This window comes from Thalassophryne amazonica, chromosome 5, assembly GCF_902500255.1.
Source record: "Thalassophryne amazonica chromosome 5, fThaAma1.1, whole genome shotgun sequence".
Taxonomy (NCBI): Eukaryota; Metazoa; Chordata; class Actinopteri; order Batrachoidiformes; family Batrachoididae; genus Thalassophryne; species Thalassophryne amazonica.
Window position 1 is genome coordinate 71,553,932 of NC_047107.1, and position 17,953 is coordinate 71,571,884.

The 17,953-nt window shown below is 39.4% G+C and overlaps 1 protein-coding gene across 2 annotated transcripts; it reads right to left on the reverse strand.

Moving 5' to 3' along the window:
* Positions 1-6,824: 6,824 nt before the first annotated feature.
* On the reverse strand, positions 6,825-17,659 carry smim15 (small integral membrane protein 15). Of its 2 annotated transcripts, none has more exons than XM_034170517.1 (2): positions 17,576-17,659; positions 6,825-8,414 (listed from the first exon to the last, which is right to left on the reverse strand). In XM_034170517.1, the coding sequence occupies exon 2, from the start codon at positions 8,395-8,397 to the stop codon at positions 8,173-8,175; it is 225 nt and encodes a 74-aa protein (XP_034026408.1). In that variant the 5' UTR covers positions 8,398-8,414; positions 17,576-17,659; the 3' UTR covers positions 6,825-8,172. The 2 variants fall into 2 exon arrangements, with proteins under 2 accessions (XP_034026408.1, XP_034026407.1); XM_034170516.1 differs by having other exon boundaries at positions 17,572-17,642.
* Positions 17,660-17,953: the final 294 nt, after the last annotated feature.

A 17,953-nucleotide genomic window follows, 5' to 3' on the forward strand; every position in this document is an offset into this window, starting at 1 on the left:
GAATGGGCATTATCGCTTTTGTCATTTTGTGGAGAAGCATTAATATTCTGAAATTATATACACATGCAGACTTGCTGGCCACTTTTTTAGGTAGAGAGGTGTGCTTTGTGTTTATGTACTATACGTAAACATAACTGGCAACTTTAATGTATTTCAAAATCTCTACACATGTAATGACCGTACTTTTTTCCTCACAGGAAAAATACCTTGATCTGGCTGTTTGACACCACAGGCACTATTACATGCTTTGACATTAAGCAAAGGCTCTCTCCAAACTTGTTTCTATGCTCTTGATTTCAAATAGTTTCAAGGTACAGTTCCAAATAGGTCAGCAACGGTCATGTTCCAAGGTGTCTGGAATAGAGTGTAGCACACAATCTTGTCTAAAAATGGCCATTTATATGTATACATACAACCCCTGGCAAAAATTATGGAATCACCGGCCTCGGAGGATGTTCATTCAGTTGTTTAATTTTGTAGGAAAAAAGCAGATCACAGACATGACACAAAACTAAAGTCGTTTCAAATGGCAACTTTCTGGCTTTAAAAAACACTAAGAAATCAGGAAAAAAAATTGTGGCAGTCAGTAACGGTTACTTTATTAGACCAAGCAGAGGGAAATAAATATGGAATCACTCAATTCTGAGGAAAAAATTATGGAATCATGAAAAACAAAAGAACACTCCAACAAATCACTAGTATTTTGTTGCACCACCTCTGGCTTTTATAACAGCTGGCAGTCTCTGAGGCATGGACTTAATGAGTGACAAACAGTACTCTTCATCAATCTGGCTCCAACTTTCTCTGATTGCTGTTGCCAGATCAGCTTTGCAGGTTGGAGCCTTGTCATGGACCATTTTCTTCAACTTCCACCAAAGATTTTCAATTGGATTAAGATCCGGACTATTTGCAGGCCATGACATTGACCCTATGTGTCTTTTTGCAAGGAATGTTTTCACAGTTTTTGCTCTATAGCAAGATGCATTATCATCTTGAAAAATGATTTCATCATCCCCAAACATCCTTTCAATTGATGGGATAAGAAAAGTGTTCAAAATATCAACGTAAACTTGTGCATTTATTGATGATGTAATGACAGCCATCTCCCCAGTGCCTTTACCTGACATGCAGCCCCATATCATCAATGACTGTGGAAATTTACATGTTCTCTTCAGGCAGTCATCTTTATAAATTTCATTGGAACAGCACCAAACAAAAGTTCCAGCATCATCACCTTGCCCAATGCAGATTCGAGATTCATCACTGAATATGACTTTCATCCAGTCATCCACAGTCCACGATTGCTTTTCCTTAGCCCATTGTAACCTTGTTTTTTTCTGTTTAGGTGTTAATGATGGCTTTCGTTTAGCTTTTATGTATGTAAGTCCCATTTACTTTAGGTGGTTACTTACAGTTCAGTCACAGACGACTCCAGTTTCCTCCCATTCGTTCCTCATTTGTTTTGTTGTGCATTTTCGATTTTTGAGACATATTGCTTTAAGTTTTCTGTCTTGACGCTTTGATGTCTTCCTTGGTCTACCAGTATGTTTGCCTTTAACAACCTTCCCATGTTGTTTGTATTTGGTCCAGAGTTTAGACACAGCTGACTGTGAACAACCAACATCTTTTGCAACATTGCGTGATGATTTACCCTCTTTTAAGAGTTTGATAATCCTCTCCTTTGTTTCAATTGACATCTCTCGTGTTGGAGCCATGATTCATGTCAGTCCACTTGGTGCAACAGCTCTCCAAGGTGTGATCACTCCTTTTTAGATGCAGACTAACGAGCAGATTTGATTTGAGGTGTTAGTTTTGGGGATGAAAAGTTACAGGGTGATTCCATAATTTATTCCTCAGAATTGAGTGAGTCCATATTTTTTTTTCCCTCTGCTTGGTCTAAAAAAGTAACCATTACTGACTGCCACAATTTTTTTCCTGATTTTTTATAGTGTTTCTTAAAGCCAGAAAGTTGCCATTTGAAATGACTTTAGTTTTGTGTCATGTCTGTGATCTTTTTTCTACAAAATTAAACAACTGAATGAACATCCTCCGAGGCCGGTGATTCCATAATTTTTGCCAGGGGTTGTATATAGCCTTTTAATTGATGTATAGTATGGACAACCCCAATTACAATGAAGTTGGGATGTTGTGTGAAATGTAAATAAAACAATACAATGATTTGCAAATCCTCTTCAACCTATATTCAATTGAATACACCACAAAGACAAGATATTTAACGTTCAAACTGATAAAATTTATTGTTTTGGTGCAAATGTTTGCTCATTTTGAAATTGATGCCTGCAACAAGTTTCAAAAAAGCTGGGACAGTGGCAACAAAAGACTGGGAAAGTTGATTAATGCTCAAAGAACACCTGTTTGGAACATTCCACAGGTGAACAGGTTAATTGGAAACAGGTGAGTGTCATGATTGGGTATAAAAGGAGCATCCCCAAAAGGCTCAGCTGTTCACAGGCAAAGATGGGGCGAGGATCACCACTTTGTGAACAACTGTGTGAAAAAGTAGTCCAACAGTGCAGGTACTAGACTGGCCTGCCTGCAGTCCAGACCTGTTGCCCTTTGAAAATGTGTGGTGCATTATGAAGTGCAAAATATGACGGAGACCCCGGACTGTTGAATACGCAAGCGTATTGCATTCACTGGATAAAAAAAAAATAAAAATTGACCACTGATCTCGGAATTACGATAAAAGGTCTCGTAATTACATCAGAATCTCATAATTATGAGATCAAGCTATTTTTTTATTTAGTGTGTGTGTGTGTATAATCGCTTCCGTACAATGTGCTTCCGTACAATGTGCTTCCGTACTTCCAGTCTCTCGGTAAAGACAAGCGTGAGAATGCAACAGTCATAATCGAAAATCGGCCAGTTTGTAACCCCACTGTGATCCACACCACGGCGCGCACAAAGTGTGGATTTCCCACTAAAGTGTTCCTGGATGAATGAAACTCCTCCAGCGAGGCGGGGCATGAGGCCCACAGACTGGCATGTGCCCTGGTGGGAGTGAGCCCCGCTGTGTCTCTCAGTGGTCGGTGAGGCTGTGTGAGTGAAAGTCACCCCGTGCTCCTCCCTGGACATTCATCCGGGAGCACTTCAGGGGGAAAATCCACACTTTGTGTTTGATTGTGTTATCATCGGCTGAGCTCACCTCGCGTCTTCACTGAGGGACTGGAAGTTCGGCAAACAATTTAGACACCTGATCTTTTCTCATAATTACGAGATCAGTGGTCAATTTTTTTTTTTTTATCCAGTGAATGCAATACGCTCCCGTAGTTGAACAACTGAAGTCGTACATCAAGAAAGAATGGAAAAGAATTCCACCTACAAAGCTTCAACAATTAGTGTCCTCAGTTCCCAAATGGTTATCAAGTGTTGTTAGAAGGAAAGGTGATTTAACACAGTGGTAAACATACCACTATCCCAGCTTTTTTGAAATGTGTTGCAGGCATCCATTTCAAAATGAGCAAATATTTGCACAAAAACAAAGTTTATCAGTTTGAACATTAAATATCTTGTCTTTGTGGTGTATTCAATTGAATATACAACCCCTGGCAAAAATTATGGAATCACCGGCCTCCGAGGATGTTCATTCAGTTGTAATTTTGTAGAAAAAAAAGCGGATCACAGACATGACACAAAACTAAAGTCATTTCAAATGGCAACTTTCTGGCTTTAAGAAACACTATAAGAAATCAGGAAAAAAAATTGTGGCAGTCAGTAACGGTTACTTTTTTAGACCAAGCAGAGGGAAAAAAATATGGACTCACTCAATTCTGAGGAACAAATTATGGAATCACCCTGTAAATTTTCATCCCCAAAACTAACACCTGCATCAAATCAGATCTGCTCGTTAGTCTGCATCTAAAAAGGAGTGATCACACCTTGGAGAGCTGTTGCACCAAGTGGACTGACATGAATCATGGCTCCAACACGAGAGATGTCAATTGAAACAAAGGAGAGGATTATCAAACTCTTAAAGAGGGTAAATCATCACGCAATGTTGCAAAAGATGTTGGTTGTTCACAGTCAGCTGTGTCTAAACTCTGGACCAAATACAAACAACATGGGAAGGTTGTTAAAGGCAAACATACTGGTAGACCAAGGAAGACATCAAAGTGTCAAGACAGAAGACATAAAGCAATATGTCTCAGAAATCGAAAATGCACAACAAAACAAATGAACGAATGGGAGGAAACTGGAGTCAACGTCTGTGACCGAACTGTAAGAAATCGCCTAAAGGAAATGGGATTTACATACAGAAAAGCTAAACGAAAGCCATCATTAACACCTAAACAGAAAAAAACAAGGTTACAATGGGCTAAGGAAAAGCAATCGTGGACTGTGGATGACTGGATGAAAGTCATATTCAGTGATGAATCTCGAATCTGCATTGGGCAAGGTGATGATGCTGGAACTTTTGTTTGGTGCAGTTCCAATGAGATTTATAAAGATGACTGCCTGAAGAGAACATGTAAATTTCCACAGTCATTGATGATATGGGGCTGCATGTCAGGTAAAGACACTGGGGAGATGGCTGTCATTACATCATCAATAAATGCACAAGTTTATGTTGATATTATGTTTGGGGATGATGAAATCATTTTTCAAGATGATAATGCATCTTGCCATAAAGCAAAAACTGTGAAAACTTTCCTTGCAAAAAGACACATAGGGTCAATGTCATGGCCTGCAAATAGTCCGGATCTTAATCCAATTGAAAATCTTTGGTGGAAGTTGAAGAAAATGGTCCATGACAAGGCTCCAACCTGCAAATCTGATCTGGCAACAGCAATCAGAGAAAGTTGGAGCCAGATTGATGAAGAGTACTGTTTGTCACTCATTAAGTCCATGCCTCAGACTGCAAGCTGTTATAAAAGCCAGAGGTGGTGCAACAAAATACTAGTGATGTGTTGGAGTGTTCTTTTGTTTTTCATGATTCCATAATTTTTTCCTCAGAATTGAGTGATTCCATATTTTTTTCCCTCTGCTTGGTCTAAAAAAGTAACCGTTACTGACTGCCACAATTTTTTCCTGATTTTTTATAGTGTTTCTTAAAGCCAGAAAGTTGCCATTTGAAATGACTTTAGTTTTGTGTCATGTCTGTGATCTGCTTTTTTTCTACAAAATTAAACAAGTGAATGAACATCCTCCGAGGCCGGTGATTCCATAATTTTTGCCAGGGGTTGTAGTTTGAAGAGGATTTGCAAATCATTGTAGTTTTTATTTACATTTTACACAATGTCCCAACTTCATTGGAATTGGGGTTGTACGTACAGTAGTGTTCAGAATAATAGTAGTGCTATGTGACTAAAAAGATTAATCCAGGTTTTGAGTATATTATTGTTACATGGGAAACAAGGTACCAGTAGATTCAGTAGATTCTCACAAATCCAACAAGACCAAGCATTCATGATATGCACTCTTAAGGCTATGAAATTGGGCTATTAGTAAAAAAAGTAGAAAAGGGGGTGTACACAATAATAGTAGTATGGCATTCAGTGAGTTCGTCAATTTTGTGGAACAAACAGGTGTGAATCAGGTGTCCCCTATTTAAGGATGAAGCCAGCACCTGTTGAACATGCATTTCTCTTTAAAAGCCTGAGGAAAATAGGACGTTCAAGACATTGTTCAGAACAGCATAGTTTGATTAAAAAGTTGATTGGAGAGGGAAAAACTTATACGCAGGTGCAAAAAATGACAGGCTGTTCATCTACAATGATCTCCAATGCCTTAAAATGGATATAAAAAAAAATCAGAGGCGCATGGAAGAAAACAGATAACCATCAAAATGGATAGAAGAATAACCTGAATGGCAAAGGCTCACCCATTGATCAGCTCCAGGATGATCAATGACAGTCTGGAGGTACCTGTTAAGTGCTGTGACAGAAGACGCCTGTGTGAAGCTAATTTATTCACAAGAATCCCCCACAAAGTGCCTCTGTTAAATAAAAGACCTGCAGAAGAGGTTACAATTTGCCAAAGAACACATCAGCAGGCCTAAAGAGAAATGGAGGAATATTTTGTGGACTGATGAGAGTAAAATTGTTCTTTTTGGGTTCAAGACAGTTTGTGAGATGACCCCCAAACTCTGAATTCAAGCCACAGTTCACAGTGAAGACAGTGAAGCATGGTGGTGAAGCATCATGATATGGGCATGTTTCTCCTACTATGGTGTTGGGCCTATATATCACATACCAGGTATCATGGATCAGTTTGGATATGGAGCAGGGTTGGTAAACACTGCATTAAGCATTTCAGTTCAAGGTGATGGAATTAAGTTTACACAGACCAAAAGCACTCCATTGTATTCTGCAGGCACAATACAATAACATTTCTTTTAAGTCAAACTTTGACACCTTTTGTAGGCAGCAGTGTTTCCATGTACACCCATACCATCTTTTTCCTGCAGGGATATTTGTACTTTTGAGGAACCTCACATCTCTGCCAAGAATCATTAGTTTGCCTTCGTTAGCAGGATTGTGCAACAACAGTTTTGTCTTACCGCAAATATGGACACAGTGCTGAGCGTAATTATGTACAGTATCAAGATATCGCTGTGTACTTTCACCTTTAGCAGAGGTATTATTCCTAATAAGTGCTTTATGCAGTGGTTTGTGTTAGGGTACATACAGTTCACAGCTGCTCAAACCCAAGTTCACGTCTCAAAACCGGAGCTAACACTTCTGAACCTGTAGTTTTATTGTAATTTCAGGTACACAGACATTCTAATTTTACTATATTTGTGTCAAGATGCATAACAACTCTGACATAATATAAAAAGGGCAAAGTGAGGGAATACATTTGCACTCTTATGCACCAAGGTAGTTCTGTAATCAGTCGACTACAAAATACAGGAAGATTACATTTTTAGTCAACCACAACTATTGTTTAGAAAATAACTGCCATTTTGCCAGGTGAAAAAAAAAAGTGTTAATAATTCAACAAACCAAGGATGCTAACAATGGAATACAAGGTGTTGCAGCAGCCAATTCCTTCATACACAGGTGTCCACTGTGTGCTTGCAGAGCACACAGTGGTGGGATGAGCTTCCTCTGTGAAGTGCTGTCCAACTCAGCACTATTGGGCCAACGGAGCTGGTTCCTGTTACCACAGGCCTGAGGAACAGCACAGTTGAGTAATGAAAGGGCACCATGTACTGCGAATGATGCAAATAAATGACAAACTGTCTGAGGCAAGTCACACCAAACACAATGTGACTGTGAACATTTAAATCAAAAATGCGTGATCAACATCAACTGGCTGGGGGGGGGTGAATGGGTGAATCTGGAACCAATAAAGCTGTGGGCAGAGGTTTTTCATCATTTGAGACCGGAATTAAAAGTTCATCATGACACTACTTGTAAAAACATTCAAAACAACTGCCTAAATTATTTTGTCTTGCTGTGTAATGGATCAGTCTCTCTTGGTCCTCTGCTTTGTGACAGCAGTGAAGAAGGTACAACACCACTACAGCAGTGCTCAAAAAAACAAAATAAACCCCCAGGGTCTTTGGCCACATATGCCCACCTGAAGTTTAGTAATTGTGATGAGCAATAATATCTGGTATTATACCTGAGCAATGGCAAAAGAACCCTAAAGCCACGTCAAAGAAACCAGGGCTGCAAATATAACTGTCAACTGCCGGTTGTCACAAAATTAGATTTAGAAAATGACCATTACCCATCTTCAATTAACTTATTTTGTCTGACCAACCAAATTAACCATTTCTTCCCCCATCAATGACTCTTCAATGTTTAATGAATTACTAAAATAAATTGGGAGTGAATATTGTTAACTAAATCACTTCAGCCCTGAAGAAAATAGCGTATGTACAGATTAGCAGTGAAACAGCGAGGCTAACAATGGAATGAAAGGTGTTGCAACAGATGTGTAATATATTTCTGCATAAAAACATTATGTCCACTGTGCTCTTTCCAACTGAAGTGGCTTTGTCATGAGCTTCCCGTGGGTCTGTACTGTCTGTCTCAGCACTGCTGGGCCTGTGGGGCCAGTATTCTTCCTTTTACCACAGGCTTGAAGAGTGGCGTGCCTGTGCTCACAGTGGGGCTGTGAGGAGGACGGGCACTGTGACAACATGTGGACTACGGAGGGCATAGGGTGGTAGCTGCTCCTCCTATTTCATGCCTCGTCAGATCAGTCTTTCTTGGGCCTCTTGGCCTTGGCTATGTTCTCCTGACGTTTCTGCTTTTTTTTCTGCTCGCGGTCTCGTGCATCAATCATCTTGGCAAGTTTCCAGGAAAGCAGTGCACTGGCAATGAAGAGAGGCGTGAGAGCCAGTATGACAGTGGTCACGAAGCCGTAGGGATCTTTGGCAGCCCACTCCACAACATACTCTGCCCATGCCCGAATGTCAATCATCCTGGTAGCAGCAATTCCTATTAAAGTGGAACAACAGTACAAAGAGAAAGCGGTGAGTACAGGGAGGAAACCATGAAGTCAGTACAGCTATGTAACAAAAGAAAGTGAAACAACATCGTGATGCACTCAAGCATCAGGAGCTGCCAGAGCTGTTTCAGTGCTAATTACCACAGATTCCAACATCAAACATGACCAGAGGAATAAACAAAACCCATCCAAAATATTCCCTCATTTATTGTTTTGATGAAGTGATGAAGAGTGTTGTCTCTATACTTTGGTCCAAAATCTCCATGCAGTATTTAATGGGGTTGAAAATAGAGCTGGAATGTGTCAACTTCATCAACTATATAAATACATTTCAGGGATGTGAAATGAAAATTGTAAAATCCAAGGAAAATTTACAGGGGGTTTAAATTTAACTGATTAATTTTGCATCTAATAATGCATTTTCAGCATCTCCTGGAAGAAAAAGTCTCGTATTTAAATGATCCTACATTTAACTTGTCATTTAAACTGTCAAAGATAATGTTGAAATAACAGAATATGACGTTGGACCTGGAATGATTTTCCTTTTAATTGTAAACCAAATTATGCATTAACTCAAAAAAATTAAATGACATTAAATTTATGAAGACTGAAAAGGCTGTTAAAGCATTTCAAAAGCCACAACTAAGCTTGTAGAAAATTTTGAAAATCATGGTAAAATATCAACAACATACTTAATAGTAAAACAAAAGTCACATTCTTGTGTGAATTCCTGTAAATCCATTAAAAGCCACAATGTCTTTTTTCCAATGAAAGAAAGTCTACATTAATAGTAATAAAAAAAAGTCGTGTTCTTGTGTGAAATCCTGTTTGAAAAGCATAATGTCTGTTTTCCAGTGAGAGAAATTTTTTTTTTTACGGCGCTTAACATCCTGATGGCACAAGATGCAGTACGTTTTTCCCGGTTCTTTTATCTTTTGGATGTGTTTATGAAGATATTCATTGCCCTCTTTAAATTCAAGACAGCACCAATTCCACGGATTCTTGATTCTGTTATCCTTATCCAATTTTTTGACATCGTCTTTCTCACCATCCTCCCTTTGTATGATGTCCCTCCGTGACACTCACATACCGCAAAATTCTTCTTTTAAAAATGTGATAGCTGTAAAACTATGTGATGCCCACACGCTATTTTAGCTTAACAACAGCATCTTTAATTAGACACAAGACAGAACATAAACAGGAGCAGACCAGTGTCCTGTCCAGATGAAGTGCTGAAAAACATCCCCACAGCATGATGCTGCCACCATGCTTCACTGTAGGGATGGTGCCTGGTTTCCTCCAAATATGACACCTGGCATTTACAACAAAGAGTTCAATCTTTGTCTTATCAGACCAGAGAATTTTGTTTCTCATATTCTGAGTCCTTCAGGTGCCTTTTGGCAAACTCCTGGTGAGCTGCCATGTGCCTTTTACTAATGAGTGGCTTCCATCTGGCCACTGTACCATACCTCCTCGACTAAGGCCCTCCTCCCTCAATCACTCAGTTCAGACGGGCAGTCAGCTCTAGAAGAGTCCTGGTGGATTCGAACTTCTTCCATTTACAGATGATGGAGGCCACTGTGCTCACTGGGACCTTCAAAGTAGCAGAAATGTTTCTGTACCCTTCCCCAGTTTTGTACCTCAAGACAATCCTGTCTTGGAGGTCTACAGACAATTCCTTTGACTTCATGTTTGGTTTGTGCTCTGACATGCACTGTCAACTGTGGGACCTTATAGGTGTGTGTCTTTCCAAATCATGTCAAATCAACTGAATTTACCCCAGGTGGACTCCAATTAAGCTGTACAAACATCTCAAGGATCAATGGAAACTGGATGCACCTGAGCTCAATAATGAGCTTCATGGCAAAGGCTGTGAATACTTATGTACATGCGATTTCTTAGTTTTTTATTTTTAATAAATTTACAAAAGACTCAAAAAAATTTTGACCTTGTCATTATGAGGTAGAAAAATTAATTTCACCCATTTTGGAATAAGGCTGTAACATAAAATGTGGAACAAGTGAAGTGCTGTGAATTCTTTGCTGATGCACTGTAAGTCAAAGACAAAGTTTGGAACTCTTCATTGATGAAGCTCAATTATTAGATGTTTTGAGGGCCTCTTTTCATTTTGAGAAAAAAAAAAAGGATTTAATCTGCACATTATATAAACACTGCCACAGCAAGCAGAATCTAACTGGTTAATGAATGTTATAGTGTTTTCACAGATGTCAGAATTATGGGCGTGACCAGCCGTTTTGACATCTTGGTGGGTTTGGCAAGTAAACAAGATAGCGGAAGCGAATGTTGTCCTCTGTCCAATGGCGAAAGCTTGCAAAAATGTTGCAAAACTCCACAAGACAGCCGTGAGACCTAGAGATGGATTATCTTTGTTGTTCTCCCATTTAATGTTTCCTGCTGCTCTCCCACACATGCAGGTAAAATACATATTAAAAACTTATCATACCAAAGTTAACTTGCTTTTAGGTGTCATTTTTCAATCTCAAATGTGGGACTTTCTGTTCAGCTTTAATGATCACAGGTTTAAAACACTTTAAAAATGTTTGATTCATGATATTTTTCATCCAGATTTGAATATGGACAGATTTTAACATGAAATGGATTTAGATCCAATAAGATAATTATTAATCTGGTCATATTATGCAAAATCATATTTTACATTCTTGCAGTTTTTCACAAGCCTCCCCTGATTCCTTATCATCTTTGGCAGTTTACAGTAACGCATGTCCGTCTCTCTGTCTGGCCAATTGTGGCAGCCCACAATGTGATAATTCACCATGACAGCATTTGTACACTAAGAATAGATACTAGTATAAACAGAAGGAATAGCAGAGTATCACCAAGATGGCCGACTTCATGACATCATGTGAAAACTGTATAGAAAACTGCAGACCGAAGAAAAACAATTTTTTAAACTATTGTCTTTAAATAAATACTTAGCCTAATCGTATAAATAAACATACATTTGATAAAATGTAATATGTGTAGTAGGGGAAAATTGAAAATGATTTTTGGCTTTGTTTTTGGATTATTTTTTTCCTGTCGTAATGCACCTAGGTAGAACTATCTTAGCTATTTATGTTTTCCAGTGTAATCAGGATTTATTGCACAATCAATGATCTGTATAACAAGTCATAGGACTATCGTGTAGCCACACTATACTTATTTTTAGGCTGTCGCTTTTGTTCATGGTTAGAAGGGTTCATGGAGACCTGATTGAGGTTTACAAGACGGCTTGTGGTTTTGAAAATATCAGGCCTGAAATTTTTTTTCCCAAAATACGAGAAACTCGTAGAGTTTATTCAGGGCCAGGATTGAGAAGTCACTCTCACATGTTTGAGGTGCAAAGATGCAGATACCACCTAAGAAAATATCTTTTTTCTAATTCTCAAAGTCGGCGCTACTTCACTTCGGCCAATCTGAAGACGAGAATTTGTGCTTTTGTGACTGGCCGCTCGGTCATAACATGCTCTGTCTGCATGCTGTTCAACAGAATGAATCGCGATGATGTCACGCGCTGGGTGGGAGCCACAGTGGTCGGCAGAAAACTCTTGTGCAGCCACTGACTATGCCCAATATTTGAAGATGCCACCATTCAAAACGTGCACTCGGTGATCCATCACACACTGACAGATCAGCGCTGTGCATAAAAAACACATCACATCCAGATGGATGACGACAATCTGATTTTCGGTTTGTTCTTTTGAAATCAAACACAGTTTAACATGGCAAAAGAGTGATTTTGCAGGCAAACGGACAAACACAAAGTGAAAAGTTGGGTTCTCCAACGTCAAAATTACTAAGCTGTGGAAGAAATAAAACCAGCGAGAAGAAAGGCAGAGGCGACTGTCCAGAAATCCATGGTTCGATTCTAGCTAGTCTGGTGGCTTTCAGGTTGTTAAAATATATAAATGTATGAAGACACACACACACACATATATATATATATATATATATATATATATATATATATATACACGAGGGTAGGCTGAAAAGTTCTAAGGCTCACTATAATGCAGTTAATGCATTACTCCATCATGGGGAGCCTTAGAACTTTTCAGCCTACCCTCGTATACATACACACACACAACCCCAATTCCAATGAAGTTGGGACGTTGCCTAAAATGTAAATAAAAACATAATACAATGATTTGCAAATCCTCTTTAACCTATATTCAGTTGAATACACCACAAAGACAAGATATTTAATGTTCAAACTGATAAACTTTATTGTTTTTGTGCAAATATTTGCTCATTTGTAAATGGATGCCTGCAAGACATTTCAAAAAAGCTGTGACAGTGGTATGTTTACCACTGTGTTACGTCACTGTTCCTTCCAACAACACTCAACAAATGTTTTGGAACTGAGGACACTCATGATTGGGTATAAAAGGAGCATCCCAAAAAGGCTCAGCAGTTCACAAGGAAAGACGGGGCGAGGATCACCACTTTGTGAACAACTGCATGAAAAAATATTCCATCAGTTTAAGAACAATGTTTCTCAATGTTCAATTGCAAAGAATTTAGGGATTCCATCATCTACAGTCCATAATACAATCAGAAAATTCAGAGAATCTGGAGAACTTTCTACATGTAAGTGGCAAGGCCGAAAACCAACATTGCCTGCAGTCCAGACCTGTCGCCCATTGAAAAAGTGTGCCGTATTATGAAGCGCAAAATAGACAACAGAGACCCCAGATGGTTGAACAACTGAAGTCAACTGAATTCCAGATACAAAGCTTCAACAATTAGTGTCCTCAGTTCCCAAACACCTATTAAGTGTTGTTAGAAGGAAAGGTGATGTAACGCAGTGGTAAACATACCACTGTCCCAGCTTTTTTTGAAACATGTTGCAGGCATCCATTTCAAAATGAGCAAATATTTGCACAAAAACAATAAAGTTTATCAGTTTGAATATGGATCTTGCGTTGTGCTCAATTTTTGTATTTTAATTTTAGGAAGTCGTGTGATCCACACCGGTGTATATAATCAATGTGCGGTCTATATAATTAAAGCGGCCACCTCATTGTGGTGGCCTTTTTTTGGTCTAAGAGAAACCTTTGGCTAATTGTTTTTCTTCCATTACCTTTCTATCTTACACTGAGTACACACTCAGAACTGCTGCATTTAATAGGGATGTGAATCTTACAACAACTCACGATTCAATTCAATTCCGATTATTGGGGTGACGATTCAATTCAGAATCGATTTTTGATTGAAAGAGCTCTGAGAAGTTATAGTTCTATTACTTAAAAAATGTTTATGTTTAAGAAAATGCAGCTTTACAAGGTTAATCAAGTGATTCTAAAGATGTAAATTTACTTATCCGCTTTGCTCGTTCAGAGTTGGCTGGCAGTTTAGTGAAGTGATGGAGTGTGCGCTGGTCAGTAATCGGCAGAGACCGCTGCTGCGCTTCTTTTAGCTCCGGGTGATGAGGTAGCATGTGGTCTTGAGGATATGAAGTGTTTCCGAAGTACTTGACTTTCATTTTGCAGATTTTGCACACTGCATAAGTCATGTCAAGCTCCTTCTTACGCAGCAAATAATGAAATCCAAAATGCGCCCAAACATTTGCCTTCAGCAAAGACAGTGCTGGCTGAATTAGCTCTTCGCCCGCCATGCTAAGCTGCAGCTCATGAATGTTGGAAGCACGCCAGATCCTCCCCTAGCTGGGACGCTGCAGTACGGAGACCGTTGCCTGACAAACAGTACACGCAGTGAGTAAGCAAGAAAATGTTTAAAAAAATGCCTTTTAAAAAGCGATTATTGAACATTTTGGATCGATTCAGAATCTTAAAAAATAAGAATCGTGATTCGGACATGAATCGATTTTTTTCCGGCACCCCGAGCATTTAATGACTCAACACACCTCATTGTGGTGGCATTTTTTTACTTTTTTTTTTGGTCAAAGAGAAACCTCTGGCTCGTTTTTCCTCCATTATTTTTTCTATATTGCACTGAGTGCACACGCAGAAGTGCTGCATTTAATGACTCAACACAGGTGAACTGCAGCCTGACGCATGGATACGCACACTGGCCGGTGTGAGGCGCTCAGCGCTCCTCACGTCTGGACTGTGCAGGGGTGTCTATTTTGGACGTTTAAAAAGTCCTTCAGTTTGAAAGCACGTCCTGCTGCTGCACTTCACTCAGCCTACAAAGACGGGACCAAACAGTAGAAAGAGCACAGACATACATCAACATCTGCAGCAACAGGCTGATAATAGCATTCCCTTACGTGACTAGGGTTGGGTATCGAGGACCGGTCCTTTTTGAGAATCCTCAAGAAATGATTTGATCCACCAACATCAACAGCCTTTTTGCTTAACAATTCCCTTATCGGTCCTTCAGGCTAGCCGTTATTTTGAGGGTGTTTGTCAGGAAAATGATCATTTCTCTACATTGATTGCAGACCCTGCAGCGGGTCTGTAATCAAACACTTCTGTAACGGTGCCGCTTTGAAGCTTGAACCAATGAAGCAGTGCTCTGACCCGCTGCTTCATTGGTTATCGCTTCGCTGCTTTTCAGAAGCGGCAATTCGGCTTCTTAACCCCTCTCAAAGCCATTTAAGGCTGTCAATCATGAGTCACTTTTGTGCAGATTAAAGTCGCTAACTGGGATGGTTGTTTTTTTGCAGGCAAGAAATGAGAATCATCCTCTGTTCCGTTCGCATAGCTCCAAACGCTACACCGCTCTCTGTCGGGTCAAATTAGAGTCCGGCCAGAATTAATAACTTCCAAGTGAATCACTGTTTTAAATCAAATGACACCTCCTCCAAATGATGTAATACAAACAAACTACAATCGACCAAAACATTTTTCCTCCCAAAATGAGGTGTCCTGCATTCTTTATGAATTACACTGATGCGGACATGCAGCGCAGCACATTAATGTCTGGAAGGAAATGCTTTTGACAAAAGCTACAGATTTTGTTTACTTCTATTTCTGTCAGGAGATCAAGGATCCACCATATAGAGTTTATTTATGGCCAGAGATCAAGGATCCAGTAACACAGGACCAAGGATCCAGTGAAATGTTGTTGACATAAAAAAAAAAAAACCTGTAAAGCCTACTTGTAATACACAGAAAATTCACAAAAGGCATTGATAAGGGAATTAATAAGGAATCAGATCGATAAGCGGAATCGATAATGGCATTAATATCAATAAAATCGTATCAATACCCATCCCTACACGTGACCACCAAAAAACCTGAAAGCCTGAATGGTCGTTGTCTCCAAGATTTAATTTCTCACAATGTCGCTTTCGATCTTTGGGATCAAGAGCTGACACGGAGTCTGAAGTAATTTTCCCATGCGTTTTCTGCCTTCCAGCCTGTGTGTGCATGTGCAGGAAAGTCGGAAGTAATCAACAACAGCACTCCCTTCGATTGATATCAGCCAGTTTTTTTTTTTTTGTCTCTAACTTGCTTCTAACGGCTAGCTGACAGCTATCATTGCCTGGAACGATGAGATTTATACACCAAACTGACCTGAAATTAACCACTGTACATTAAATTTACTTTATTGACGAGTCTTACCATTTGAAAAGAGACCAAATTTAATGTATTTGTATTGTGTTCGGTGCTGTTTTCACAGAGAATGCCCGGATGACCGACCTTGAGAATAGTTGTAACTAGGGCTGAAACGATTAGTCGAGTAACTCGAATAATTCGATTACAAAAAATGTTCGAGGCAAATTCTGTGCCTCGAAGCTTCGTTTAACGTTGTAGTACATATGCCAGGCCTGTGTGTGGCGCTGCAACGTCCACAGGAGGAACAAAAAAAACAGAAGAAGACTGGAGCATAACAGCTAATGAAATTAGCAACGATAGCTACCGCTTTCCAGCGTGACACAGAGTAAAATAAAGCCTTTTAAGAGAGAGATGGTCCATGCCGATCATCTGAAATAGACTTACTGTGCATATAAAGCGAAGCAGTGTGTCTGTCTCGTTTTAAAAAACACACGGTCTGCTCTACGTGGGGAGGGACGGTGGCCGGCTGCTCTCTGCACGGTGTGAGGGGCTCTCAGACCGGGCGAGTCACAGCTCTGGCCCCGACTACATTGACAAACAGCAGAAGTGCACTCTTTCTTCTGTGTTTCCCTCAGACTCACACTGTTTGACTTTTTAATTTTTTGCTTTTTTGGACAACACACAACACTTCACAAACAGTGACTTAAATAAAATAAAAATAAAAAAACTGACTGCGAGGCTGCATGTTCAACCTCCAGCTGAAATGCATCTGCTGAACTGCAAAGGGAAAAAAAAAATTCACACAGGGACCCAGTACATCAACCTTAAAAAAAAAAAAAAAAACTTAAAAAATGGTTACATTTTACAAGTTGGAGAAAACAAAACAGAAAGCCACATCCCATCGCCATTTCAGCAAAATGCCAACACTTCGGCGCAGTGACATTGCGCCATTGCTTAAGCAGAGCCCTGGACTATCGATGTTGTTTAAAAACGCAGAAGTACTTTTTATCCGATTACTCGATTAATCGCCAGAATAATCGATAGAATACTCCATTACTAAAATAATCGATAGCTACAGCCCTAGTTGTAACTTTGTGGAATAGCCTCTCCAATAATGTGGCAAACGCTCAAAGTGTCTTTCCTTTTAAAATAATTATTTTTACTGTGATCGATTATTTTTACAGTGACTGATGATGATTTTTACTGATATTTATGAGTTTAACTATGACACTTTTTATAACTAATGATACGTGCTTTTAATGTATTTTTATACTTTACACAATAAATGAATTATGTTCAACAAGTTCAAACACTGGATCAAAAAAACTGGACGAACTTCGTTCATGCTAGCTTACGTCAACCAACATCAGCCTGATAAACGAAAAACGTTACTTTTTAGCTGAAGTTACTCGTTGCACTAACCTCAACCTAAACAAAGAATCACCGCCAACACGTTTTACAGCGTCAGTGTGTAAAAACAATGATTTTAATTTCTGACACGATGCTCAGTGCTACAAAGCTAACTAAACCTAGCTAACGGCCTACCAGCAACCTCTAAGCTAAACGGCGGGACAAACCTACACGTGAATGCTACAAAATACTGAAGTTATATTTTCATATCACTTATTACATATAAAACACACTTTAGGCAAAAATTTACCTCCTAAATGCAAAGCGATTTGGAGATATCCACAGTCAAAAATCTCTCGCCCTCCCTCTTCCGGAGAATCAATCTGGGTACCGGCGCGTGTCACTCCTTGATTGCGATTGGTCGTGATGCTTTCCCTAAAACATGGGACTTGTAGTCTTTAACGCCAAAGCTATCGCAACACTGAAAAAGAAGCTCTTCAAAGTCACACAGAACATTGTGTGAGAAATTGCTTTCCTTTTATCTTTTTCCTTTTTTTTTTTTGCATGTAAAGGCTACTCATATGTAGTTATAAAAATAACGTTCACTAAACTTCAGTGACTTGTTTTCTTCTTATTATAATAGCCAAGTGGCCTCTGCTTGCGTGCGTACACACGTGTATGGCTCATGGCAA